Consider the following 27,214-nt stretch of genomic DNA (forward strand, 5'->3'; position numbering starts at 1 on the left):
AAACATTGCTGGTCTAGACTAAGAACGGCTTGCGTCAGGGGCTGGGGGCGGGGTTACTGTGACCAACAAGACAAAAGAGAATGTCGTTAGCTCCATTTTTAAATCATTTTAAATCAGAATTCGCCGCGTTTGGATGCCAATGTACGTCCGCAAAGCCATGAGCATTAACACTAAAGCAACATCCGCCATTGTTGATGTTGTGTTTGTGTTTGCTGCTGCTAACGTTGTATGTAAGACTTGGCTCTGTGATGGCTCTCTAGCCTATGGAAAGGCAAACCGGTTCTTAGAAGGCTCACCAGTGGAACCAACTTTGAACCAGCACCAGCTCTGAACCAGCACCCAGTTCTTTCTGGTGAAAAGGGGGCGTTTGTATCAGTCCAGTTGCATTTTCTTTGCCAGTTGTGTTCGGAAGTTCCTCTTTCTCCACTGCAATATTATGGCATTGAGTTCAAGCCTTAAATTAACCAGCATAGTTTACATTAGCTTCTTAGATTAAAAAGAAAGAGTCCTTAGCATCCTATGTATAACTGCTACAAACTGTTTTTGCACATCACTTAAAGTTTACCAAACAATAGCATCCTTATTTGCACTCATGCACAACCAACTGGTTGCAGTGTCTTTTGTCTTGTACTGTTTGCACAAGGTAACACACATGCACTTTATATCAATAGGTTAATTTGAATTTTTAGCCTTTAGTTCTGTGTTGCATTACGTAGATCTGTGTCTTTATGTAGCACCAGGGTTCTAGAGGAACATTCTTTCATTTCACTCTGTACTACATCAGCTGTATATGTTTGAAATGACAACTGAAAAATGTTTGTGTTAGTCATTTACATTTACTGCTTTTGGCGGACTCCCTTAGCCAGAGCGACATGCATTTATCTCGTTTATAAAACCGAGCAATTTAGGGTTAAGGTCCTTGCTCTAGGGCCCAACAGTGGCAGCTTGGTGGTCATAGGACTCAAACTCAGAACAGTAGTCCAAAACTTAAACAATGAGCCACCACCTTTCTGTGTAAATGTGACATTAACAATCCAAGCAGAATGTGCATTAAGTCTGTTTTGATGGCAGAGTTCTTGAATATGTTTAAAAAACTGCTTATTTATAAGAATTCTTAAGTCACTATTATTGAAAATGTCAAAAATATTAGAAGACACCTGACTTGCATTTACCTCTTAAGGTCTGTAAGCTAGGATCCTTTTCTGTTTTTATACAGGCAGAGCAGCGGACAGCACAGGCACAGCTCCTGCCAGCAAATCCACCTCTGTGGGCAGTTTTTATCACCTGCCTCCTTATCTGAAGCTTTACGATGTGCTCAAGGCCACTCATGCCAACTACAAAGTGAGGAAGCTTAGTGTGGTTATTTCATCTGAAGCTTTATAAATAAATAACCGAAAAGTCTTTTAATGTGCAGTTTGTCATGTCCGACTCTGTGGGTGTTTTCAAGGTAACACTCGACCTCCATAACACCAGTGAGAAATTCGGCAGCTTCCTGCGGTCTGCGCTCGATGTTCTGTCCCAGCTGATGGAACTGGCCACCCTGCACGACATTGGCAAAGTATGACTGAATGTATAATGTTTATCTCATTACTTTGCTTGTTGGAATGCAATCAGTTTTCAACCTCATATCTAACCTTACCCTCATCTTTATACAGAAAAGAAAGTAAACAACTTGAAACTCATTTGCTCAAAACTCACTTTAATCGATTTGATCTCTTTCAAGAAACATTCGAATGAAATTACAGGGTGAAGCAGATGAGAGAGATTACCGTAGAAATTTCCATTACCTAAAATTATTCATGATTTGAATTTAAAAAAAATACCGTGATTGGTAGTTCAGTTTAAAACTAGTTTACTTACTACCTTAAGTTTAATAAATTCAAAAAAATAATTGGGGTATTAAAGTTACTCAAAATGTAATCTCAAAATCTGTTCCATATAAATTCACTTTAATAGATCAATTTTTTTTATCCAACAATTACCCTTATACTTCCATTCTTTATTCAGTACAGGAAATTGCCTATACATTACAGATGGAGATTAATTTGGCTGAAGACGAGAATTGCTGGAGTTTATTTTCGGCACTGGTTATTATTTAATACTACAGCGCTTTTGATTTCTGGAATCTCTGATGCACTGAAAATCACAGGTTTTATTAAGACCTCATTCGAATAACTTATAGTTTCTATTGTAGATTAATTTACAGAGACTTCTATGTTGGACATAACATGTAGTCTGGTATACACAAAAATATGTTTTTATTTAACATAGAAATGTATATAATCATTGATATTGTGATGAGTCATAAAGTGTCTTATTTTCTATGAGGACATTTTAATATAAACACAAATTGAAGGAGTTCCCAGTGTCAGTGCATTGCAGGCCATAGGTAAAGCTTTTATTTCATTATTTTGATATGTTTATGTGTCAGGACTTTTGGCCATGTGCATTTGTTTATCTCACGTGTCTGCCCAGCCTTCGTTATGTCTATTTAACCGTGCAAATCATCATCTATGTATCGTCAATGTAATGTCAGTGTACCCTCATCATTTTTTCCTGTGTAGTTTTCGTCTGTTATTCCTGTTCTATGTTTATTATTTATTAAACCCTATTCATTTGAAGCTATCCTGTATCTGGGTCTGTCTTCCTCCTTCCCGGTTGTGACATTATGAACCAATATTAGGTTTTGCTGATACTTGTTAAAATTACAAACTACATCTTTTTGTCTTTATTTCTGGAGAAATGAGGGAACAGCAATTTACTGTAGTTAAAGAGGAATGAAATACTTTATGACCTGATATTACGGGGTGGTACCAATAGCCTGCCATTGTATACCTGGATAATGTATTATGTTAATATGGATAAAGAGAACAAGTGTTTGTTTTGATTTCAGTGTGTAGAGGAGATCCTGGGTTATCTGAAGTCCTGTTTCTCACGGGAACCCACTCTAGCCACAGTGTGTGTCCAACAGGTGCGTCACATGCTCACATCTTTACACACGCACACCTCTAACTGTAACTTGTAAGCACTGTGATTTTTCTCTTGACCTTTACTGTTTGAAACTCAGCTGCTTAAGACCCTGTTTGGGACAAACCTGGCCTCCCAGTATGACGGGACCTCCTCACACCCATGCCGTTCTCAGGGGAAGGCTCTCCGTCTGGGCTCATCCAGCCTGCGACCAGGCCTCTATCATTATTGCTTCATGGCACCGTATACACACTTTACTCAGGCTCTCGCAGATGCCAGTTTAAGGAACATGGTACAAGCTGAACACGAGCAAGATGCATCAGGGTTAGTAAAGACATGCACGTAAGGACCTACTTGCTTTCGCAGAACTGTATGTGAGCTTATTGTTTGTGCACTCCTGCAGGTGGTTTGATGTAATGCAGAAAGTGTCCAATCAGCTGAGGTCAAGCATCACGAATGTAACACGTCATCGAGGAGACAAGGTAAAGCAGCTCATAGATTGTAAGACTGATTCTCATCCTCACATGGTTAAGTCTGTCTAATTTGTTCAGATATCTTAGTTAGTCTTTGAAATGACCTTATAGAAAATGTTTAGAAAAACTAAACTTTAGTATATAAGTCAGCGGACTTCATGGGCACTGGTTCACAGAAACTGGGCAGTTCAAGTTTAAAAAATGCAATCACCTGGTCTGTTTCTTCAACTTTCCTAATAGAAATAATACATTATAAGTACTAACTAGTTATGACTGGGTTTATAATCTACTGTTGCTTATATTTGTGTTTTTGGGGAAGTCGTGGCCTAATGGTTAGAGAGTCTGACTCCTAACCCTAAGGTTGTGGGTTCGCGACTCGGGCCGGCCACGACTGAGGTGCCCTTGAGCAAGGCACCGAACCCCCCCATCTGCTCCCCGGGCACCACAGCATAAATGGCTGCTCACTGCTCCGGGTGTGTGTTCACGGTGTGTGTGCACTTTGGATGGGTTAAACACAGAGAACAAATTCTGAGTATGTGTCACCATACTTAGCCGTATGTCACTTTCACTTGATTAACTTGTTAACTTTTATTAGTTTGATTCTGTGTGTTTTTCAGAATGCCATCCACAATCACATTCGTCTGTTTGAGCCGCTGGTGATTAAAGCGCTGAAGCAGTACACCACCAGCACCTGTGTGGCCCTGCAGAGACAAGTGCTGGACCTGCTCGCTCAGCTCGTACAGCTCCGAGTCAACTACTGCCTGCTCGATTCTGACCAGGTGAGTCACATAGCTTTATCAGAAGTACTGATGCTTCTTAAAAGTACTGAACCCTTCATCAGATCAGATATTCAGGTCCACTAATGCCTGTTTCTTAAATGCTGATACACAATTTACACTTGACACAGTGTCCAAAAGGTTATAGGCTTATAGGACTGTCTAGAACAGAGGTCGGCAATCTTAAACACTGAAAGAGCCATTTGGACCCGTTTCCCACAGAAAAAAAAAAACAGGGAGCCACAAAACCCATTTGACATCTAAAATGAAGATAACACTGCATATATCCTTTTTTACCTTTATGGAAAGTATAGAAAAAACTGTAATGTGTTGCATTTATGAAATCAATGAACTGCTACCGAGTAAACGAAATTTTATTTCCTCAAGGAAACAGAAATATTTTGAACAGTTTGAACTAACCTTAACAAAAAAAGATGCTGGGTTGAAGGTTACTTTCAAATAAAATGTTCAATGTCTAATTGAGTCCTCTTCGTATTCATGACATCAAAATTTTAACTTGCCGGCTGCAGCATATTTTGAGCGACAAAAAAATTAAACACGATTTATTTTAATGTTACAAGAGCATCATAATCTTAGAATTTAGAATTACATTTTTTTTAAAAACTAACTAACTAAAATAAAATAAATTTAAATTAAATATTGATTTTCCAAATCTACAGGGAGCCGCAGCAGAGGGATGAAAGAACCACTTGCGGCTCGGAGCCGCGGGTTGCCGACCCCTGGTCTAGAACAAAAAAAAAAATCAATTGGCAAACGTCTTAACCGATGATGGAAAATTTTCAATGTTTAATGTTTTATTGGTAAAAAGAAAATTCTTAACTGTTCTGAGTAACAGTAAGAGTCACAGCATCTGAGTGATGCGATGTGTTGCTTCTCAGCAATACCTGCCATGTGGACTTTATTTTTGTGCTATGAGACTAAGCTTTGGCCAATTAATAACATAAGCCTATTGAGGGCAATTGGGTTAAGATAGAAATTGTGTAAGTTTCATTTTTGGCTGTACTGTTTTGACAAATCCAGACTTGTTCAACAAACAACTCGTAACTACTGTTCCTGAGATTGTACATTCATTTTAATCCTTTTTATCTGTGACACTGAGGCTGTGACGATTCAAAGTAGATTTTGCCCAAAGTTTAGTAAAATTAGACAATCTTATCAAGTAAAAATGTAACACACTGCATTTTGTGTTTCAGGTGTTCATTGGTTTTGTGCTAAAGCAGTTTGAATACATTGAGGTGGGGCAGTTCAGGTAAGATGTAGTGGCTGAGGAAATACACACATACATTTATAATGTAACAGTTAACAGTGCTATGTACTTCTGATTCCTATGTAAGCTTCAACTGATAAACAATTTCTAACTTTATTTTGTTGATAAATTATTTCCCTGGTGTATAAGCACCCTGTTAAGGGAGACGCACCAAGATCATGCACACCAAGGCTGCTTCGCCAGGCTATTTTTACGGTGTGAATCATTACATTGTCTGTTTATTTCTCTTCTTTTTATCCTCCTCTCACTGTAACAGGGATTCCGAGGCAATCATTCCCAATATTTTCTTCTTTCTGGTGCTGCTGTCCTACGAGCGTTATCACTCCAAACAGATCATCAGCATTCCAAAGATTATTCAGCTGTGTGATGGCATCATGGCTAGTGGCAGAAAGGCGGTCACCCATGGTGCGTGATGCCTCCCCTGAAACACACCACTTGCCAAAATGTTATTATATCACTGAGCAACTGTCCTATTGTTCTATCAAATAAATCAGTCTGCATTCATTTCATCAGAGTTGTTTTGAACTTTTACTGTTTGTGCATTGTTTCTTAGCAATCCCTGCACTACAGCCCATAGTGCATGACCTTTTTGTGCTGCGAGGCTCCAATAAGGCTGATGCAGGCAAAGAGCTGGAGACTCAGAAAGAGGTGGTGGTGTCCATGCTGCTGCGCCTTATACAACATCACCAGGTATCGCTGTATTCTAGAGTGCACTGCTGATGTGCAGAGCATTTTGCACTGCTGTGTTGCACTGAACTGTGTCTTGATTGTGGGCATTGTGTGTGTATAGGTGTTGGAGATGTTTATCCTGGTCCTGCAGCAGTGTCATAAGGAGAATGAAGATAAATGGAAGAGGTTGTCACGGCAGATTGCTGACATAATCCTGCCCATGATTGGTAAACAGCAGGTACGACATTGTTGCTTAACAATAAAGTAGTCCATTACTTCTTTAGTAGTGACACATCTGTAATGAGTATGTGTTCATGTGCATGTTACAGATGCACCTGGATTCTCCTGAAGCATTGGGGGTGCTGAACACACTTTTCGAGACTGTGGCACCTTCTTCATTGAGACCAGTGGACATGCTACTGAAGAGCATGTTTGTCACACCTTCTACAATGGTCAGAGAGCTCAGTTACAAATCAACATGTTAGCAAATAGTCTGCCATTACATTTCATCATGTCTGTTTTTCTTTTTTTGTATGTTGGAGGGATGGATGGATGGATGGATGGTTGAACTGATGGATGGGTTGTTGGATGGATCGATGGATGGGTGCATGGATGGATCGATGTGTGGGTGGTTGTATGGATGGATGGATGGTTGGTTGGATAGATAGATAGATGGATGTGTGGTTGCATGGATGGATGGATATAAATAAAGAAAGAGACAGACAGACAAATTGCCAAGACGTGCAGAATGACTGAAAAAAGACACTATAACATAACACAACATGTATGAAATGTAAAAAGGATTTTGTATAGAATTTGTCCCAAACCTATTAGGCATCAAATGTTCTATATCTATTATAGATTATGTCTGTCTAATGTCAATTTTCTGCCTGAACTCATTATGTTACTTGTTTACCATTATTTGATCTCAGTCAGTATTCATGGTGCGCTTTTGTTCTTGCTTTAGGTGTTAGTTGGCACAGTGCAGTTGTGGGTATCTGGAATTCTGGCCATTTTGCGTGTGTTGATCTCCCAGTCAACAGAGGACATAATTCTGTGCCGCGTTCAGGAGCTCTCTCTGTCTCCGTTCCTTCTGTCCTGTTCCGCCATCTGCTGTCTCCACAACAATGAATCATCTTCTCCAGCTGCCCCAACCTCTGCTGATGCCGAGACCAATGAAGAGCCACAGCGCTTCCTTCCTGAAGAGACATTTGCTAGGTAAAACTACTTTTTTTTTTCCTCCAAGAAAAAAGAGCCTGTTTGGACAATCTACTAATTTTCCTCCATTCGTCCGTCCCTCTCTCTTCCCCTTTCAAAGATTCCTGCTGCAGTTGGTAGGTGTGTTGTTGGATGAAATCTCTAGTAAACAGGTGAAAGTGGATATGACTGAGCAGCAACACACCTTCTACTGCCAGCAGTTGGGCACGTTGCTTATGTGTCTCATCCACATTTTCAAATCAGGTATATAACAAGATCGGTTTTTACGTTATTGCAAGATTGTTATTGCAAGATTTGTCCTAGAGTTATCACTTGCCAAAGTCATTGTCTTTAATATTGTGTTCAGGAATGTTCCGTCGCATTACGGCTGCAGGCAGCCGGCTGCTGAAGGTGGAGGGGACTGAGGGAGTGAATTTCTACACACTGGAAGGGCTTAATGGCCTGGTGTTGCAGCTCATCACCACACACCCCTCACTGGTGCTGCTCTGGTGCCAGGTGCTGCTCATCATCAACTACACTAACTACACCTGGTGGTCTGAAGTACACCAAACTCCCAGGTATGCTCATCATTCAAATACCATTTATTTGATACAGACGTTTAAGCAAAGCTTCCTGTGTAATCATCCAGTCCAGAAAAGTCCAGATTTTCCTTGAGTTTTTTTTAAAATACGATTTAAATCCTTTTTTTTTTTTTGTCTTTAGGAGGCACAGTTTATCCAGCACTAAGTTGTTAAGCCCTCACTCGTCTGGAGAGGATGAGGAGCAGAGGCCTGAGGGAAAGCAGGCCATGTGTAACAGAGAGATTGTTCGCAGAGGAGCACTCATTCTCTTCTGTGACTATGTGGTGAGCTTTATTTGACTGAGTCTTACAGACTAAGGCAATTTAAGGATGCCTCCGCTCCAATTTGGTCCTTTATCCACAAAATCAAAATGTAGGGCTGAAAACTCAATAGAATTTTTTATTTTTGAAATATTCAGAAGTATGGTAAAATGAAAGAAATATGAAACTTAAATAGGGGGGCACGGTGGCTTAGTGGTTAGCACGTTCGCCTCACACCTCCAGGGTCGGGGTTCGATTCCCGCCTCCGCCTTGTGTGTGGAGTTTGCATGTTCTCCCCGTGCCCCGGGGGTTTCCTCCGGGTACTCCGGTTTCCTCCCCCGGTCCAAAGACATGCATGGTAGGTTGATTGGCATCTCTGGAAAATTGTCCGTAGTGTGTGATTGCGTGAGTGAATGAGAGTGTGTGTGTGTGTGTGTGTGTGTGTGCCCTGCGATGGGTTGGCACTCCGTCCAGGGTGTATCCTGCCTTGATGCCCGATGACGCCTGAGATAGGCACAGGCTCCCCGTTACCCGAGGTAGTTCGGATAAGCGGTAGAAAATGAATGAATGAATGAAACTTAAATAAAACATCTCCCACACACAGGGAACACAGAGCTGGTACTAAATAAATAGCATTTAATAGTTTACAGCATTTGCAGGTAAAGACCCTTCGGTCTATAGTTTGGTTCAGGATAGCAGCTCAGATTTACAGAAAATGCTTCATGTAATACATAATTGTTTTATTTCATGTAGTTGAGTTTAATCAAAGTCGCAGTGCTTTGTCACTGTAAATGATCGAAACCACTTTGTCCAAATGCCTTTGGTTGTTTTTGGTTTGTTTTTTTTAACCTGCACAAACAAACTGGAGAAAACACACCAGTTCAGTTCAAATGTGCCTAATGTTCCCCAATATCTGTTTTGTAGATTTAAAGAAGAAAAGGCTTACCAATCTAAAGCTCTGTAGCACATCCTAATTCATTTTGAGCCTCACTTTGTCTGCTCTCTCCCATGTATCTCAGTGTCAGAACCTCCATGATTCTGAGCATCTGACTTGGCTGACAGTGAACCATGTGAGGGATTTAATCAGCCTATCGCATGAACCGCCCGTACAGGACTTCATCAGTGCAGTGCACCGCAATTCTGCAGCCAGCGGCCTCTTCATTCAGGCCATCCAGTCCCGCTGTGACAATCTGTCTACTGTACGTCACACACACAAACACACTCTTCATTGCCAGTGACCTCTTTAGTTTGGGTTGTTTTATATTTATCCATTCCAAATGGTAGTGAGACTATCCTGCTCAACTTTCTGCTGTGCTCAAGAACATGCCCAGTAATGATCTCTCTCTCTCTCTCTCTCTCTCTCTCTCTCTCCCTCTCTCTCTCTCTGTCTGTCTCTCTCTGTCTCTCTCTCTCTCTCTCTCTCTCTCACTCTCTCTCTCACTCTCACTCTCTCTCTCTCTCACTCTCACTCTTTCTCTCTCTCTCTCTCTTTCTCTCTCTCTCTCTCTCTCTCTCTCTCTCTCTCTCTCTCACACTCTCTCTCTCACTCTCACTCGCTCTCTTTCTCTTTTTATCTCTCTCTCTCTCTCTCGCACACACGCTTTCTGTTTCTGTGTAGCCGGTGATGCTGAAAAAGACTCTGCAGTGTCTGGAGGGAATTCACCTGAGTCAGTCTGGAGCTCTGCTCATGCTTTACGTGGACAAGTTGTTGAACACGCCCTTCCGTGTGCTGGCTCGCATGGTGGACACACTCGCCTGCAGAAGAGTGGAAATGCTGCTCGCTGAAACTTTACAGGTCCCACACAGACACACACACACACATCCCTGATATCATGCACAGCAATTTAAGTAATACTTTTATACTTAGGTACATGGGAGCAGATGCGAGGAAATGTATAAATATTTAATTGTGGGTATTTTATTTTTTTTTGTGTGTTTAGCTTATTGAGCTCGACAGCAAAAAAAAAAAGCAAAGAACATTGTTTAATTTGTCATTAAATATTATTCATACGCTGAAAACCTGATTTTTCAGTTCTTCGGAGTGTGACCAGAAAAACACGTTCCGAACAGCTAATGCATCAAATCACACAATATTTCTGTACGTTCACTTGAGTTGTTGCTCCACTTTTAACTTTGCAGTGATTTTCAGGCTAGATTCTTCAGTACAGAACACTTCTGGACCTAAAGTTGTCAATCATTTCAATTCGAGGATGTGATTACCTGCCAATAACTATTACTACTCTGTTACCTATTCCCTAAAACACAACAAAGCTTTAGTCCTTGAGTTGAAAATGTTAACAATAATTACATCGATTACAAATTAAAGAAACAAGCAGATGATGATTTCCAAAGTGAGTGAAAATTGTGATGATGTTATTTTCTCTGTGTTAAAAGGGAAAAATGTTGCTTGATAATGGGAATAGTGGTATTATAAGCCCTGGAAGCAGAACCATGACTTAAGTTTGTATGAAAACAATTTTCTTCTCTTATTTTCCTCTGTAGAATAGCATAGCACAGCTGCCAGTGGAGGAGCTGGACAGGATCCAACAGTACCTCCAGACCAGTGGTCTAGCTCAGAGGTACTGTAATTGTCTTTTTCATGACTTCCTGTGGTGTTTGCACATGTCTCCATTTCTTAATTAGTTAATAATTGATTTATTGTAGTGTGCGACTTAGAAGTGAAGGGCCTGCTGTTGCTTGATTTTTAAAAAAAAAAAACTTTTTTCTTTGCTGTTTACAGGCATCAGAGGTTCTACTCCCTGTTGGACAGGTTTCGAGCCACTGTTGCAGAGGAAACAACAAGCCCTTCCCCTCCAATTACATCACACCCACTGGATGGGAATCCGCCCCCTGCTCCAGAGAGTGTCACAGCCACTAAGGTGAGGTTTACCTGATCTCCGAACACCGATCTGCCATGATGTTTTATTGTGAATTCTCAAATCTGAAGGTGTTGCTTCATTTTCTATAACAGCTCTGACTGAATATTACAGCCTATTATTCAAGTTTACATTAATTCACTAGTAAAACACATCATTATTCCTATAGCAACATCTTGTTCACAGGAACGTTTATGGTGGACATTTCATATAAGCTACAACACTAAAACTAAATAAATCTAACATTATTTAACCAAAGGCATTTGGTATTATTTAAACAAAGGCATATATTTGCTAACATGGTGTTAACATGGCGATGTTTATTTTATGCCTTTAAACATTTCCACCTTGTGGGTCTTCAGTACAGGATTTTGTGCTTTCCGAATTTCTTTGTAACACCTGTTTATATCTGTGCAAGAAAAGTGAAAAAACAGAAACGAATTTCCTTTATTGATGATTCACAACATTAGAAAGTAAAAATGTTATTTTTTTAAGAATAGTTAGTCCAATTTTTTTTTTTTATTATTTGCTTAATATATTTCGTGTGTGTGTGTGTGTGTGTGTGTGTGTGTGTGTTACAGGACTGGTATGTTTCTCTGGTGAAATCCCAGTGCTGTGTGAGAGGTGAAGGATCTCTATTTGAAACAACTGACCTGCTAACCAAACTACCCCAAACTGACTTAAATGCCATCATGTCCTGCAAGGTACTGATCATAAATAATACACTGAGGTTAATCTATACAACAAGAGGTTTCCTACAGAAGAACATGCAAAAAGCAACTTAGCATCTTTTACTGTATAGTACATTGTACTGTATTTTTGAGCAGTACACTATAGTATCTCTGGTACTAATTTGGTACCTCTGTACTGGTTCCGTGCCTTCTTCAGCCTTTCTTTTTGTGTCTCTATCTCAGGACTTTAACCTGTGCCTGCTGGCTCCATGTTTAAGTGTAGGCCTGCAGAGGCTGTGCAGAGATCAGGGAGCAGTTCTTATTGAAACCACCCTCCAGGTGATTTTTGAGCAGTTGGCAAGCGTTACAGCACTGCTGCCATCTCCTCATCAGCCACTCGTCCTCTCTTCACAACCTAACACGGACTCTTCTTATTGGAATGCACTTAGCAGTGTGTATGGTGAGTGGCCCAGCATCTACGCTTCAGCTGTAGAGTTTATGATTATTAATCACTTCTTCCAGTGATAAAGGAAACACCTGGAAATTACACCTTTCTGCTTTCTCTATAGCCAGCTTACTGAAGGTCATATGTGGGCTATGAAATAACCTTCTCACATGTTTTTCCACATAGCGCCAACTTTAACTTGGTGAATTTTGACCATTGAATTCAAGAACCATGAACCTATTGTGCATAAATGGATTAAAATACAGTAGTTTCTGTCTCATCCAAGATTTTTTTTGCGGTAAAAGTATGTTCAAAATAAAAACTGTCTATATTATCTATTATTGCTACTGTTAAACCTTTATGTCTGTGTGTTGCAGGTGAGGCAGGATTTTACCAGAGAGTGATGAGTGTGTGTGGTGCATTGAGTCGCTACCTCCTGTCTCTGCCCAAACTGCCCTCGGCTCTACAGATCCCTCCTGCCACCGAGCACCTGATCACCTCCTTCACCACACTGGTCATAGAGGTCAAAGAGCATCCAAACACACACACACCACACACAGAGGTTTAGATTATCTAAACCTTGTAAAAAGGCCAGAAAACATTCATATTCCACATTTTCCCTGTTTATTATTTCCCTTATTGAAGTCATTTCTTTAAGTTTTATTTATAGTAGTTTGTAATAGTTATTGTTATATAAATTAAAGTGGCCATGAGATGTTTAGAGAGCATGATATATTTTAACATTTTGTCCACTTCTATATCATCTATTTTTTTTCCCTCTTCATTTAATAAGCCTGCAGTAATGTTAGCATATAAAAAGTCCACTTAAATCATCCCACTGATGTGCCGGGTCCTGTCCATGGATGCAGAATTTCAACTATATGCATTAATTATGTGTTTTCTAGTAGATACGTCTTCATAGTAGGTAATTATGTTCTGTGTTTGATAGCCAACTAACAAGAAAGTATAACGCTCACCAATTTGGCCTAATAGTTCTTATCATAGCATCATAGGATGTAGTTATTGAGACATCTTTTTTTTTTTTTTTGGCCTACTTTTTCTGACCCCCAATAATAAAATCTGGACATCCTGACACTCATCCTGACATCCTTTTTTCTCTCTGTAGCTGGTGACATGGCGTTTGCTACAGGACCAGTTACCTCTCAGTGTAGATATGCAGATGAGTGTGTCCTGCCTGTGTTTAGCCCTACAGCAGCCATCAGTGTGGGCAGACTTTGCCTCTCGAACCTACCTCACACACACCTGCTCCATTATCCACTGCATTCACCTGCTAATCTATGCAGGTATGTGTAGATAGAAGGTTGGCAAACTTTAAACATATCCTTAAGTAGTTATATTAAGTGTATAAAACTGAAGGGTTTGTTTTGGGATTTATTTCATGCAGTCACAGTTGGTCCAGGTGATCAACTAGTAAGGCAGAAGAGAAAGACACACACTGACCGAGACTCTGAGGAGGACCAGGTGGATTCTGCAAAAGGCAGTAAGTTTACGTGCGCACACACACACACATACACACACACACCCCAACAGAACACTCTTTGTACCAGGGACTAGGCATGGGCCCAATAACTGACAAGTGAATGATCATAAATTAAATGTTTATTACTTGACCTTTTTTGTGTATATATTGAGACCAAATCATCATTTTGTTTTTCAGACCTGGGTGAGCAGCAGTGCTGTGAGATCATGGCTGAGCTAGTGGAAAGCCTGCAGAGTGTTTTGGCTCTTGGTCACCACAGAAACAGCAATATCCCAGCATTCCTTACTCCTGTCCTTAGGAATGTCATCATCAGTCTGGCCAGGCTGCCCCTTGTTAACAGCTACACACGCATCCCACCAATGGTGAGTGGGACGATCTAGTTGAGAGGCATATAGACACAATTATACAATGGTATTGATAAAGTGATATAAAAATATCTTTCAAAAATGTACTTCAATTTTTTGCATTTTTTTTTTTTTTTATTTTGTAAACCTGAAACTGAAATGGACCTGAATCCTTAAATTGGATTATATATCATGACTCTGCACAAAATAATCTTGGAATGGGGGGAAACAATATTTATGGTTAAAAATCTGTATACTGTAAATATCTCCCAATGCTAATGTGTGGTATGTTTGTAGTCAAATGTGCGTCTCTGTCTGTGTCATAGGTCTGGAAGTTGGGCTGGTCCCCCAGACGGGGTGGGGACTTTGGCACAGCACTGCCTGAGATTCCTGTCGAGTTCCTGCAGGAGAAAGACATTTTCAGAGAATTCCTCTACCGCATTAATGTTCTCGGTACAAAAAAAATAATGTGCTTGTGGTCTGATTCCATGTCCGAAGCAGGTTTCATGTAGTGATCGATGTTGTGTCTGCTGCAGGCTGGAGCAGTAGGACCCAGTTTGAGGAGACTTGGGCCACTCTATTAGGGGTGCTGGTCACCCAACCAATCACAATTGATCAGGAGGAGGAAACTCAACAAGAGGTGACAATATCAAACACCTGCTGAACTATTTGCTATTTCTTGAGAATGAGTTGTTGTCTAGCTGACACCTAATACTGAAAAAATGCATTGTGTGTGAATCAGGAGGATCTGGAGCGGACGCAGATAAACGTGTTGGCGGTGCAGGCCATCACCTCCCTGGTGCTAAGTGCCATGACTCTGCCTACAGCCGGGAACCCTGCAGTCAGCTGCCTGGAACAGCAACCACGCAACAAGACCCTCAAAGCATTAGACACCAGGTACATTTCCTTTTTAAAATGGTCGAGGTTAAAATGCTTATGTAGTGAGTATGACATCAGATCCCAGGACTGCAAAGAAATTGTTAGGATTTAACCAGAAACCGAACATATCAACTTTTTAAAAATAAAATGTTAATTAATAAACAAGCATTAATTCATTCATCTAATAAAAATTGTACTTCTGCTGATTGATTTGTGTAGTGCAATACAGTTACAGCATTGAGGAGTGAGAGCCACTGTGAAGCCCTTAAAATGAAATACCGTACTGTGTGAATGAATACCTTTAGATATCTACCTATAGATGGATGGGTGGATGGATGGATGGATGGATGGATGGAAAGAAGGATGGATGGATGGATGGATGGATGGAAAGAAGCATGGATGGATGGATGGATGGAAAGAAGGATGGATGGATTGATGGAAAGAATGAAGGATGGATGGATGGATGGATGGATGGATGGATGGATGGATTGAAAGAAGGATGGATGGAAAGATGGATGGATGGATGGATGGATGGATGGATGGAAAGATGGATGGATAGATGGAAAGAAGCCTAGACACAAAAGCTGCTTGCCCTTGTCCTAGTGATTCATCCACTGTGCATATGAATAGAAGAAAAGTGCAGTTTGAAGCTTCTGTGAAAGAGAGTACAGTAATGAGAAAATGTAATTTGTGTAAAAAGATTCAATATAGAGTAATCTGATAGAAATTCAACAAGTCCACCAGAGGCCTAAAGTCATCCGTAAAGTCATCAGTAAAGGTTTTTTCTTCCTGTTTTTAAAATTTGTTTGTTTTTGCAGGTTTGGCCGTAAGCTCAGTGCAATAAGAGGTGTAGTGGAGAAGGAGATTCAGGCTATGGTGTCCAAGCGAGACAATATAGCCACACACTTTCCTTACCAAGGATGGGACCCGGTGCCTTCACTATCCTCTTCATCAGCAGGTAGAACACACAAACAGTCCTGTACATCCAATTGTGCAAATCTATTTATGAGCCTGTTTCCAGACTTTCCTCACTTTATTCTGTTTTGTGCAGGCACTTTAATCAGTCATGAGAAACTCCTCCTGCAGATTAACACAGAAAGAGAAATGGGCAACATGGATTATAAACTAGGCCAGGTTAGAGTATTCAAAACTAGCAACAACACAATAAATATCGTCTGTCTGTTAAAGGTCTGTCTGATCATATATAGCTTCTATGCTGATTGTTTTAGGTGTCAATTCACTCTGTGTGGCTGGGAAATAATATCACTCCTCTAAGGGAGGAAGAGTGGGGGGATGACGAGGAAGATGAAACCGATGCTCCTGCAGCTGCTTCACCTCCGACATCTCCTATCAACTCCAGGTGAAGTCACACACAGTTACTGTACATGCACACACACAACTACATTCAGTTTACATGACGTGATGTGACGTGACGTGACATACGGCTAAGTATGGTGACCCATACTCAGAATTCGTTCTCTGCATTTAACCCATCCAAAGTGCACACACACAGCAGTGAACACACGCACACCGTGAACACACACCATGAGCAGTGGCCAGCCATTTATTTGAGCCTTGCTCAAGGGCACCTCAGTTGTGGCTGGCCCGAGACTCAAACCCACAACCTTCGGGTCACGAGTCAGACTCTCTAACCATTAGGCCACTACTTCCCCCAAACATGTACAGTTAGGTCCATATATATTTGGACACAGGCACAATTTTTGATTTTTTTAGGTATTTACCAAAACATATTCGAGCTATAGTTGTATAGGTACAGTGGGCTGAAAGTGCAGTCTCTCAGGTTTAATTTGATTGTACTTAAATCCAAATTGGAGGAAGGGTTTAGGAATTACAGCTCTTGAGAGTAGCCACCCCCTTTTTCCAGGGACCAAAAGTAATCGGACAATTGAATCAATTTTCATTGACATTGTTTCATGCACAGGTATAGGCTATTTCTTCATCAGTCGAGCAGGTAAATGGTCTGGAGTTGATTCTAAGTGTGGTATTTGCACTTGGAATCTGTTGCTGTGAACCTACATCATGCGTTCAAAGAAGCTCTCCATGCGAGTCAAACAGGCCATCATTAGGCTTCAAAAACAAAACAAATTTATCAGAGAGATAGCAGGAACATTAGGAGTAGCCAGATCAACAGTTTGGTACATTCTGGAAAAAAAAAGGATGCAATGGTGAGCTCAGCAACATAAAAAGGCCTGGCCGTTCACGGAAGACAACAGTAGTAGATGATCGCAGGATCCTCTCCATGGTAAAGCAAAACCCATTCACAACATCCAGCCAAGTGAAGGACACTCTCCAGGAAGTAGGTGTGTCGTCAAAGTCTACAATCAAGACTACAAAAGAAGACTTCACGAGAGCAAATACAGAGGACTCACAAGGTGCAAACCATTCATTAGCCTCAAGAATAGAAAGGCCACATTATACTTTGCCTAAAAACATCTAAAAAAGCCTCCCGGTTCTGGAAAAGCATTCTTTGGACGGATGAAACTAAGATCAGCCTTTAGAAGAATGATGGGAAGAGAAACGTATGCAGACGGCTTGGAACAGCTCATGATCCAAAGCATTTAACGTCATCTGTAAACATAGTGTAGGCAATGTAACAGCATGGGCATGCATGGCTTCCAGTGGCACTGGGTCACTGGTGTTTATTGATGATGTAACAGAAGACAGAAGCAGCCGGATGAATTCTGAAGTGTATAGGAATATAATGTCTGCCCAGATTAAGCCAAATGCAGAGAAGTTGATTGGGTGGCAGTTCACAGTACAGATGGTCAGTGATCCAAAACACACTGCAAAAGCAATCCAGGAGTTTTTTAAGGAACAGAAATATAATATTCTGCAATGGCCGAGTCAATCAACTGATCTCAACCCGATTCAACATGCATTTCACTTGCTGAAGGCAAAACTAAAGGCAGAAAGACCCACAAACAAACATCAACTGAAGACAGCTGCAGTTAAGGCCTGGCAAAGCATCAGAAAGGAGGAAACCCAGTGTCTGTCCAGTGATGTCCATGGGCTCCAGACTTCAGGCAGTCATTACCTGCAAAGGATTTTCACCAAAATATTAAAAATGAACATTTTATTTATGATTATATTCATTTGTCCATTTACATTTGAGCCCCTGAAAATGGGGGGACTGTGCATAAAAATGGTTGTAGTTCCTGAACCTTTTACTTGATATTTTGTTCAACCCTTGAATTAAAGCTGAACGTCTGCTCTTTAAATGCATCTTGTTTTTTTTTTTTTTTTCATTTTATTCTGGTGGCATACATAGACAAAAGTATGAAAATTGTGCCTATGTCCAAATATATATGGACCTTACTGTATATGTTAGCTAAACCTTGCTTACTAGTAAGCGAGAAAGCATCAGGTGACCATTCATTTTTTTAGGTACATTTGCTATATGGATCAGTAATTTCTGCTCTAGTAACATACAGTAGTTTGTCTCACAATGCAAATCAAACGTGTAAATAATTATCCAAGTTTGGCATGCAGCAGTAAAGTGACAAACAATTGGCTCAGATGATTCCATTGGTGTGATGTTTTCTAGTTCCCTCATAATTCTTACAGGAAAATGGTGTCTTATCCTTTTAGTTACAGCTACATTAAACGTGTAGCTACACATGGCATTACAAAGAAATACAAAGCTTAGACAGAAGTAGCACAGATTATTGGTGTCCCTGATGAGTGTAAGTGGCTTGTAAATATAACTTGTATTGATATTAATTCAGGGTTCCCACGCGTCCTGGAAAACCTGGAAATCCTGGAAAATTAATGACCAATGTTCCAGTCCTGGAAAACACATGGAAAATGAGAGAAAACATAAATTGTCCTGGAAAAAATCGTGTTGTCCTGGAAAATTATTTTTAAATGTTCTTGATCATTTAAAGAACAGTTTACAACTGGTCGAAACAATTAACGTTAGTAACAGAAAGCGCTCTGTTCAGGGACGCTGAGTTTTGACGTTTTTTTTTGTTATGCTGTTTAATCTCGCTGTGACGGATGATGCTGTCTTGTGTTGGCGGTTTCAGCTGCTAGGAATGGTTTAAGTGCTCGCATGTTTTCAGCAAATGGCGACGGGTAAGCAGGTTATATTAACCTTGTTAATCTGAATATCATGTGCAAGGGGAATGCACAGCAAACTAAAGCATGCATGACGGCATTGGCCTGAGAAAGGAAAGGGTATTAATATGTGCGGTCTTTTTATTTTATAAATGTTGATATTTCATTCACATGACAAATTGTCTTTAAAAGTATAGTTAAGTAATAGCCATTACGTATAGCCATTAGCCATTAAAGTACGTTGTTTTTAAGACTTCTGGAGAGAAGAACATATTACTTTAGGCTGTGAATCTGTGAGCCTTGTCTTTTTTTTGCTAAATTTGAAATGTCCTGGAAAAGTCCTGGAAAATGATCTCTGAAAAAGAGTGGGAACCCTGTAATTGGTGTTTAACTAGTTAGCAGTAGGCCATATATATTGGCTACTACAGTTCCTCATCAGAAATAAAACATCGGAAGCCGAAAGCCCAGAAGCAGAATCGGTGGCTGTCATTAAACACAATCAAACTGCATACAACACAAGTTACTTGTCACATGTTATTGTGAGCCCAGGTTAGAGCAGGTCCTGGCACATATGCTACAGTATACTCATAAGCTGTACATGGAATTTTTCTACACTGACACGTGTGCCACCTCTTCTCTCTCTAATTCAGAAAGCACCGTGCTGGTGTTGACATCCACTCCTGCTCCCAGTTCCTCCTGGAGCTTTATAGCCAGTGGATCCTACCTGGTAGCCCCAGCAGCAGAAAAACTCCAGTGATGCTTATCAGTGAGGTGGTGAGATCGGTGAGTGTGTCTCTACTTTGTTTTATTCTTGCTGTATGTAACGAGTTTGCGATTGCAGAAACGAATGCAGAACTAAGCAAACTCCTTAGTTCTGCATCATAGGAGGATATTCGTAGGAGACACGTTGTGTGACCTCACAATGCACATTCATTCAAAACCCTCTTCAATTCATGTGCATCGAATATGAGTACAGCTGTCGTAGAAAATAATTGCATATTTGTCTCCACTTGTAGAAGTTTAGAAGGAGAATCCTGTTGTATTCTAGTTGGTCTTTAATCACATAAATTAATTGTCTTTCTTCCTGTTTGTCTCAAGCTGTTGGCAGTGTCTGATCTGTTCACGGAGAGGAATCAATTTGATATGATGTTTTCCACTCTGATGGAGCTGCAGAAGGTTCATCCTCCAGAGGATGAGATCCTCAACCAATATCTTGTGCCTGCTATCTGTAAAGCAGCTGCTGTTCTGGGCATGGTGAGTGTGTGAGGGAGTAAGAGTGGAGCAGCAGGGGGAGATGTAGGATTGACTTGGTAAAGGCATTGTGTTTGCTTAACGTGTGTGTACTGTATTTGTGTGTATCAGGATAAGATGACCGCAGAGCCAGTGTGTCGGTTGTTGGAGTCATCACTGAGGAGCACTCATCTGCCCAGTCGAATTGGAGCACTGCATGGAGTGCTATATGTGCTGGAGTGCGATCTACTGGACGACACGGCACGCCAACTTATACCCACTGTCAGCGAATATGTACTGTCTAATCTTCGGGCCATTGCCCAGTGAGTGTCTGCACACGCATGCACATACTCACTCACTCACTCACACACACACGCACACACAAACACTCACGCACGCATGCCCACTCACCCACCCAAACACCCACCCACCCTTAGAACTAAGGGTGAGTGACTGATCTCTATGCAGCACACTGAAATCCATTTTAAAGTGGCAGTGAGTAATGATATTACAGTCTTTCTGACCTTATAGCCATCATATTGGTACACACATTAGCAGATGCTCAGCTTGATGATGAATCATTAGAGCCAGTGTTGATGCATTGGTCTCATATGAGGGAATACATGATGAGAAGGAAACAGTCAGCAGCTAGTTCCCATTTGAGATGAAAGACCTCACACTGACCATGACTCTCTTGAGTCTTGGACACCTGGGGTTAAAGCTAATGGCAGACCCTGTGTGCCACTGTGTACTATGCTGACAGCTTAAATCAGAGCTAGATACACTGTGTGGCTATATGCTCCTTATTAGCTGTATTGTGTATAATAGTCATTTAAGCTTTTTAATACATCGATGTCAATTAAACACATTTTGGTGTGTGTGTTTCAGCTGTGTGAACCTGCAAAATCAGCAACATGTGTTAGTAATGTGTGCTGTGGCATTCTACATGATGGAAAACTATCCACTGGATGTTGGGCCAGAATTTAATGCAGGGGTCGTCCAGGTAAGGACCATGCATACACACAATTAGAAGTACACTTATGTAGCCAAAAGTGTGCGGACATCCGACCCATATGTGCTTCTTCCCTTAACTGTTGCCACAAAGTTGGAAGCACACATTTATATAGAATGTATTCGGATACATTCAGAAATACTTTTAGCTGTGTAGTAGATTCTATTAGATATTATTGTAGTATTGTACTTCCTTTGTGCTGTTAAGGAGCCAGACACTGGCTTAAATTGAGAATTGACACAGTATTAATGAATGCGAGTTCCATTGGAATGGAGCAATGTTGCTGGAAATTCCTTGTTGATGAAAGCAGTTCAAGCTGATAGGAGAGCTATGAAACTCAAATAATCATTCTTAACATTCATGGTGAACAGAAAATCATCTCAAAATGCAGCAGAAATCCATCTAGAGTTACACTCCTCCTGCCCAAAATAGGAAACTTAAGATACAGTTTTTACAGGCTCATGAAAACTGAACAGCTATCGTTATAAAATATGACTTTAGTATTTTTTCTAGTTTTCTGAACTGCTCACTTTATCCTCTGATTAAACATCGCTACCCAGAATAGAATTGGATGTCTATACCCATCCACAGGGTATGAGGGCTTACTGAAGGTTTGGTGAGGATCAAAACTGTGTCCCTTCTAAATGTACAATTCTATGTAGCAGCACTGGAAAACATGGCATATGTAATACTTACGCCAATCAATGCTGTGCCTAGTGCCTTCAAAATAGTGACTAGACATTTTAGTTTTATAAACAATAAATAAACTTGTTGACTGTGGTTCCAATCTCATGTTTTCCCCGCTCTAGGTGTGTAGCATAATGCTCTCAGCCAGTGAGGAGGCCACTCCGTCTGTAATCTACCACTGTGCACTGCGAGGCCTAGAGCGATTGCTTTTGTCTGAGCAGTTGTCGCGCATGGACGCTGAGACGCTGGTGAAGCTGAGCGTGGATCGTGTGAACATGCCGAGCCCACACCGCGCCATGGCCGCCCTGGGTCTCATGCTCACCTGCATGTACACAGGTGTGCCTGGAGAGGAAGGCAGGACACATTTCAGCTCACTTTTACCCCCCCCACTGACCCACCTACTAATAAACATCCTGCAAATCAACAGAACAGCTCCAAACTCATACTAACACACCTGACTAACACACAACACAACACTCTTACACACACTCCCTTTACTTTTTCTTCACAGCAAATAGAAGAAAATAGGGCTCTTTTTTATTTTGACTGACAAGTGAGATCAGTTTCCACTTTTGTTAGTGAATTAGAGTTAGTGAAGTGTAATGAATTTACATATTAAGTATGCTTTTGTGTGTTGAACAAAATAAATACAGTAGTTCAGAATAGTTCAGAGTCTAAAGAGGCATGGTGTACAATTAATAAGCGATGAATTTCACCTAAGCTGACTGGCAACCTTTTTGTTTTCCCTCTACAGGGAAGGAGAGGGGGAGTCCTGGTCGGCCGGCTGACGCAGACCCCACGGCTCCTGACAGCGAGTCTGTTATTGTCGCCATGGAGCGTGTCTCAGTTCTTTTTGACCGGTATAGGCTTCATGCATATTAGTGTTCCAGTAGAACGTTTCTTTTAGTTTCAGTTAACTGCTTCATGTATTGTGTGATTACTCCTATATCTGGATTCAGGATCCGTAAAGGTTTTCCATGTGAAGCCCGTGTGGTCGCACGAATACTGCCCCAGTTCCTGGATGACTTTTTCCCACCGCAGGATGTCATGAACAAAGTCATTGGAGAGTTTCTGTCCAATCAGCAACCTTACCCACAGTTTATGGCCACCGTGGTTTATAAGGTGGGTTTTCAATTAAAACTTAAGGAAAATCAAGCTAATTATGTGATTTTTAGATTTCCATGACAAAAGCTAATTATAACATACGACCATAACCCACACCTGCTTAACCCTTTTTTTTTTTGTTCCAGGTGTTTCAGACTCTCCATGCCACTGGTCAGTCCTCTATGGTGCGAGACTGGGTGCTGCTTTCACTTTCCAACTTCACACAGAGAACACCTGTTGCCATGGCAATGTGGAGCCTTTCTTGTTTTTTCGTCAGCGCCTCCACCAGCCAGTGGATATCTGCACTGTATCCTTAAACACGGTTTCACATATGTACTCAGGCGCACACACTTCCTCCTGGTTATTAATCGCTACCTGTAGTGAAGCGGTACGGCTGCCTGCTCGTCCTACAGCAATTAGTCCTCGACTGCGTATTGGTATAAAAAAGCGTAGTGGCAAATGCTGTTGGTACAAACCCAATGCATGCTTAAGAGTCATTTAATTGGTCTCTTTCCCTATATAAAAAGCTGTGTTGTGTTCAGTATATCGAGACACGTAATGCCCATAAATTACAATACCGTTGCAGTTCCGTAACAACTTAATTTTTCTCCATTGTTGCTTTGATTTCCCCGTAAACAAATCCTGACCTTGGCTAAGATCACAAGAGGTTTTTGGGTAAGAGGCCTCTGTTGAGATGCATTTATCTCTATCTAGGCTTATCTCAGGGGTGAAACTATAAAATAGGAACTGCTGCACTCCAGGACCTCTATGGGGCTTGCATACTGTATGAGACCTGTAAGCAGAAAAAGAGCATGAATAAACCGATGAATTCCTCAGTGTTAGCGTGTTTAGTTTATGTTCAGCCATCCTGACGACTGCATTTGGTGCTGCCATAAGTATTTGTAGGATCCTTTGCCAAGCATTTATTGGTTACACTTTAAGATTTAAAAATTAATTTTATCTCTATAGACTCTTGTTCAGTTGCAGTAGAGATCTGGACTCTCAATCTGAGAAGCAGAATCTGCCAAAAACTCTTACAATGTAAAGCCACAGTGTGTAAAACAATGACATCAACTCACTGACCACTGACAGTGAAATTGTCACCAGCATGTGTAATTTACAAACTTGTTCTTCTTCTTCAGCAGCTTTTATCTTTAACTCTTGTCTCGTCCAGCCTGCCTCACGTCATCAGTCGCATGGGCAAGGCAGACCCAGTGGATGTTAGCCTGTTCTGTCTGGTAGCCATGGACTTTTACCGGCACCAGATTGATGAAGAGCTGGACCGGAGATCCTTCCAGTCTGTTTTTGAGATGGTGGCATCGCCTGGTAGTCCTTACTACCAGCTGCTGTGCTGTCTGCAGAGCATTCACCAGGACACTTCACTATGAGGCACATTAGACTGGCTGTAAAGCACTGCTCGTCATGCAGGACGTAGTAATCCAATGGGTGTAGACAGTTTACTTTTACTTTAACCATAGGACCAAACCACAGAGGCAACATGGTACACACTAATAGTACACCAGCTTTACAAACAACCATAGCATGTCACCTAACAAGAGCTCTGCAATACAGAGTTGCCTGTAAGCCTTGTTCATTGTGAAACACGTCAGAACAGATCAATACTCGAGTTAGATGTAACGTCTGAAGGCTATTGTTGGGATAAGATTCAAATATTCTAATGAACACTTCTTACTGCTCGCTGACATGAACAGATGATTGTACAAATCCTTTTCCCAGGTTTAGGAGCTCATTTTCCCAGCTTTGCAACTCAGTGTTGTCAATTTCAAAACTGTCCAAGTACCACAAAGTTAAGTGCTCACTCAATACATAATATCTGCATGAAAGAGTAAACGTTTTTAGCAGAAGTCTTTTCTTCTTGAAGTCATTCCTTTGTACAAAGATTGCCCGATTGGTCCTTTAGCACTTGGGGAAAGTAGAGAGATTTAGACAGTAAACTGACTTTATGATATGATTCTTCCTCGTCTGGGGAAACTTGACATAAGCCATGTTGAAACAAGATGATGACATTTATTTCCATGTATTGAAAACATATGTGCTTGATATATATTTTTAGGGCTGTGAAATGGTAGAATCGACTGGCACAAAGTTTACCGTTCTTTATCAAACCAGTTGTCTATCTCTCCTTTTTTTTTTTTTTTTTTTTTTTAACTTTAAATTTATAATTTGGCACTCTTTAGCTCTTCAGTCATGCAAAAGTAAAGCCTGATACAGAAAGGCTTGAAACAGCCGTAGTGCTCTTAGGTGTTTTTAGATTGTGCAGTCGTAGCAGATAAGAATACAAATTGAGCTCGGTTAACTGGTGTCTGCACTTAAAGTGATTCGATGTGATCCGTTTTCACCTTCTGAAACTTCTGATTTTGACGTTTGACTTGTTTTAATGCTCAGGATGTAATGTGATTCTTAATCTAGTGTCACAACCGGAAGTCTATTTTTTACGTTGTGTCAAAATCATGTAAAATGTATGTAAGAGAAGAAAATATTTGTGTTATACTACTACTAAAACTCTGCTGCATGAGAGTAGCCATCAAATGCCAGATGGCACGAAGAGACTACATTTACTGAATGTTTGCAAACCACTTCCCTCGACGTAAACAATGTGTGTAATGATAAACTGACAGCTTTCACTCTCTGAAGGCTTAGAGTGAACAATCAGATCGGAGGTGTTTGGAGAGCTGAGGCGTCCCTTCACTGTAAATAGAAATCTGGCAGCATCTTGTATATTTATCCTGCAGCATGCCATTGTCTGCTTTTAATATTGAGTCTTCATGTGATGTTAAAACCACAGTGGAGGAGAACGCGACACCTGAATTATGCCGACCATCTTGGAATAAATTGAAATCTCTATCATATCACGGCCGTGCGGTTTCTTGCTTTACCGTCATCTTAAGGTATGTGTGCAGTGATGCGTTGTTTTAGCGGTATATAGTGTCTAATATTCATCCTTTTGCATTTTCCAAGTTGAAGCGTACACTTTTATAGAAATGCCCAGTCAGTGTTTCTTCATGCACATGCAGATTTCAGCTTCAGTGCCACTCTAAAGTCTGTATTTCCTCAGTAAACTCCTGAAAAAATTGTCTCCACCCAAGTCTGTAAATCCCAAATAGGATGAATCAAATACAAAGAAAAAGATGAAGAAGAAGACGACGACGATGTTCTGAATCAACAGAAGGTTGTCTGATTTGATTTGAGCATTTTGATTTTCTTTATTTATAATCTGCCTCCCTTTTCACAACCTTCAACCCCCACTTGTTTAAGCTAGAACGCTTCAGTCCTGATGCCCATATAACTCGTTATACTTGAGGCACAGATCAATCAGTGTGTGGAAAATGACACTAGATGACGTGAGTAAAGACTGTTGACTATGAGACGGTTTTGTCTCTATTCGCTCATCTACTGTTCTGTTTAGTCAGGAAGGCTATGATAGTCATGCACCAGAGCTTCCTGAAAAGCTACACTGGTGTGTTAAATATTCCACTCACAACTCTGCAAGCTGTTGGAATGAAGACAATGTCGTGTTTACTGTAATACCATATTTTAATATTAAACTACTGGAAAGATTATAATGTAGTAATAAAATGTTTGAAATGTTTTATTTTGTTGATTTGCGTTTCTTTACTACACTTCACTTGTCCTCATTATATTTTATTTTTCAAGCTCATCATAGTCAGTGCTGTGTGTGTGTCTGTGTATGTGTGTGTGTTTTAATAATCACACGTGTAAGTGTTTATTAATTGCTTTGGACAGCTGGTTTGGACAGTGTGCAGTGATAATCCTCTCAAGCATTTAGCGCTCCTTTCAGCAGGACCGGGGATTAAATGAAATCTCCAGCTGGTCAAGGAGGAGGCAAGATCTATTAGCATGGGAAACAAGATGACTCAACAGATTGTGTGTCCATGTAACTGTTTTCCCATGAGTGACAAATTTAAGGGAAAAAGAAACGCTGGTGACTCTGTTCTACTGTAGAGAGGCATTTGAGTGAAGAGTCAATGCCAACCAATGTAAAGATCTTCAGACTGATCACCTTTGAATCATTGCGATGATGAAACATTGTTATCCCATTCTAAAATAGTTTGGTTGATCCCATTGACTGGTCTCGCATGACTCCAGCTCGCATTATAGCTGCTGGTTATATGAGTTGCGAGAGCAGGTCAAGTTA

At 40.7% G+C, this 27,214-nt stretch overlaps 1 protein-coding gene across 3 annotated transcripts in view; it reads left to right on the plus strand.

Annotated features, from left to right (window-relative positions):
• Nucleotides 1-26,647, plus strand: part of htt (huntingtin) — a 46,462-nt gene extending 19,815 nt beyond the window's left edge. For 2 of the 3 annotated variants that reach the window (XM_060872909.1, XM_060872912.1), the window contains 40 exons: nt 1,217-1,341; nt 1,448-1,558; nt 2,894-2,971; nt 3,068-3,291; nt 3,371-3,449; nt 4,058-4,219; nt 5,431-5,486; nt 5,761-5,909; nt 6,058-6,194; nt 6,295-6,411; nt 6,503-6,625; nt 7,141-7,391; nt 7,492-7,634; nt 7,738-7,948; nt 8,094-8,235; nt 9,231-9,410; nt 9,830-10,006; nt 10,714-10,790; nt 10,952-11,090; nt 11,669-11,791; nt 12,002-12,218; nt 12,581-12,726; nt 13,330-13,507; nt 13,609-13,704; nt 13,882-14,066; nt 14,375-14,501; nt 14,585-14,688; nt 14,791-14,945; nt 15,746-15,885; nt 15,979-16,061; nt 16,157-16,287; nt 19,655-19,787; nt 20,103-20,258; nt 20,367-20,557; nt 21,123-21,237; nt 22,056-22,287; nt 22,688-22,793; nt 22,893-23,055; nt 23,184-23,344; nt 24,212-26,647. In XM_060872909.1, coding sequence (XP_060728892.1) covers nt 1,217-1,341; nt 1,448-1,558; nt 2,894-2,971; nt 3,068-3,291; nt 3,371-3,449; nt 4,058-4,219; nt 5,431-5,486; nt 5,761-5,909; nt 6,058-6,194; nt 6,295-6,411; nt 6,503-6,625; nt 7,141-7,391; nt 7,492-7,634; nt 7,738-7,948; nt 8,094-8,235; nt 9,231-9,410; nt 9,830-10,006; nt 10,714-10,790; nt 10,952-11,090; nt 11,669-11,791; nt 12,002-12,218; nt 12,581-12,726; nt 13,330-13,507; nt 13,609-13,704; nt 13,882-14,066; nt 14,375-14,501; nt 14,585-14,688; nt 14,791-14,945; nt 15,746-15,885; nt 15,979-16,061; nt 16,157-16,287; nt 19,655-19,787; nt 20,103-20,258; nt 20,367-20,557; nt 21,123-21,237; nt 22,056-22,287; nt 22,688-22,793; nt 22,893-23,055; nt 23,184-23,344; nt 24,212-24,425 — 5,837 coding nt within the window. In that variant the 3' untranslated portion in view covers nt 24,426-26,647. The remainder of the gene's footprint in view (nt 1-1,216; nt 1,342-1,447; nt 1,559-2,893; nt 2,972-3,067; nt 3,292-3,370; nt 3,450-4,057; nt 4,220-5,430; nt 5,487-5,760; nt 5,910-6,057; nt 6,195-6,294; nt 6,412-6,502; nt 6,626-7,140; nt 7,392-7,491; nt 7,635-7,737; nt 7,949-8,093; nt 8,236-9,230; nt 9,411-9,829; nt 10,007-10,713; nt 10,791-10,951; nt 11,091-11,668; nt 11,792-12,001; nt 12,219-12,580; nt 12,727-13,329; nt 13,508-13,608; nt 13,705-13,881; nt 14,067-14,374; nt 14,502-14,584; nt 14,689-14,790; nt 14,946-15,745; nt 15,886-15,978; nt 16,062-16,156; nt 16,288-19,654; nt 19,788-20,102; nt 20,259-20,366; nt 20,558-21,122; nt 21,238-22,055; nt 22,288-22,687; nt 22,794-22,892; nt 23,056-23,183; nt 23,345-24,211) is intronic. The other variant, XM_060872911.1, reaches the window with a different exon arrangement.
• Nucleotides 26,648-27,214: the final 567 nt, after the last annotated feature.

Source organism: Tachysurus vachellii, chromosome 6 (genome assembly GCF_030014155.1).
Source record: "Tachysurus vachellii isolate PV-2020 chromosome 6, HZAU_Pvac_v1, whole genome shotgun sequence".
Classification (NCBI taxonomy): Eukaryota; Metazoa; Chordata; class Actinopteri; order Siluriformes; family Bagridae; genus Tachysurus; species Tachysurus vachellii.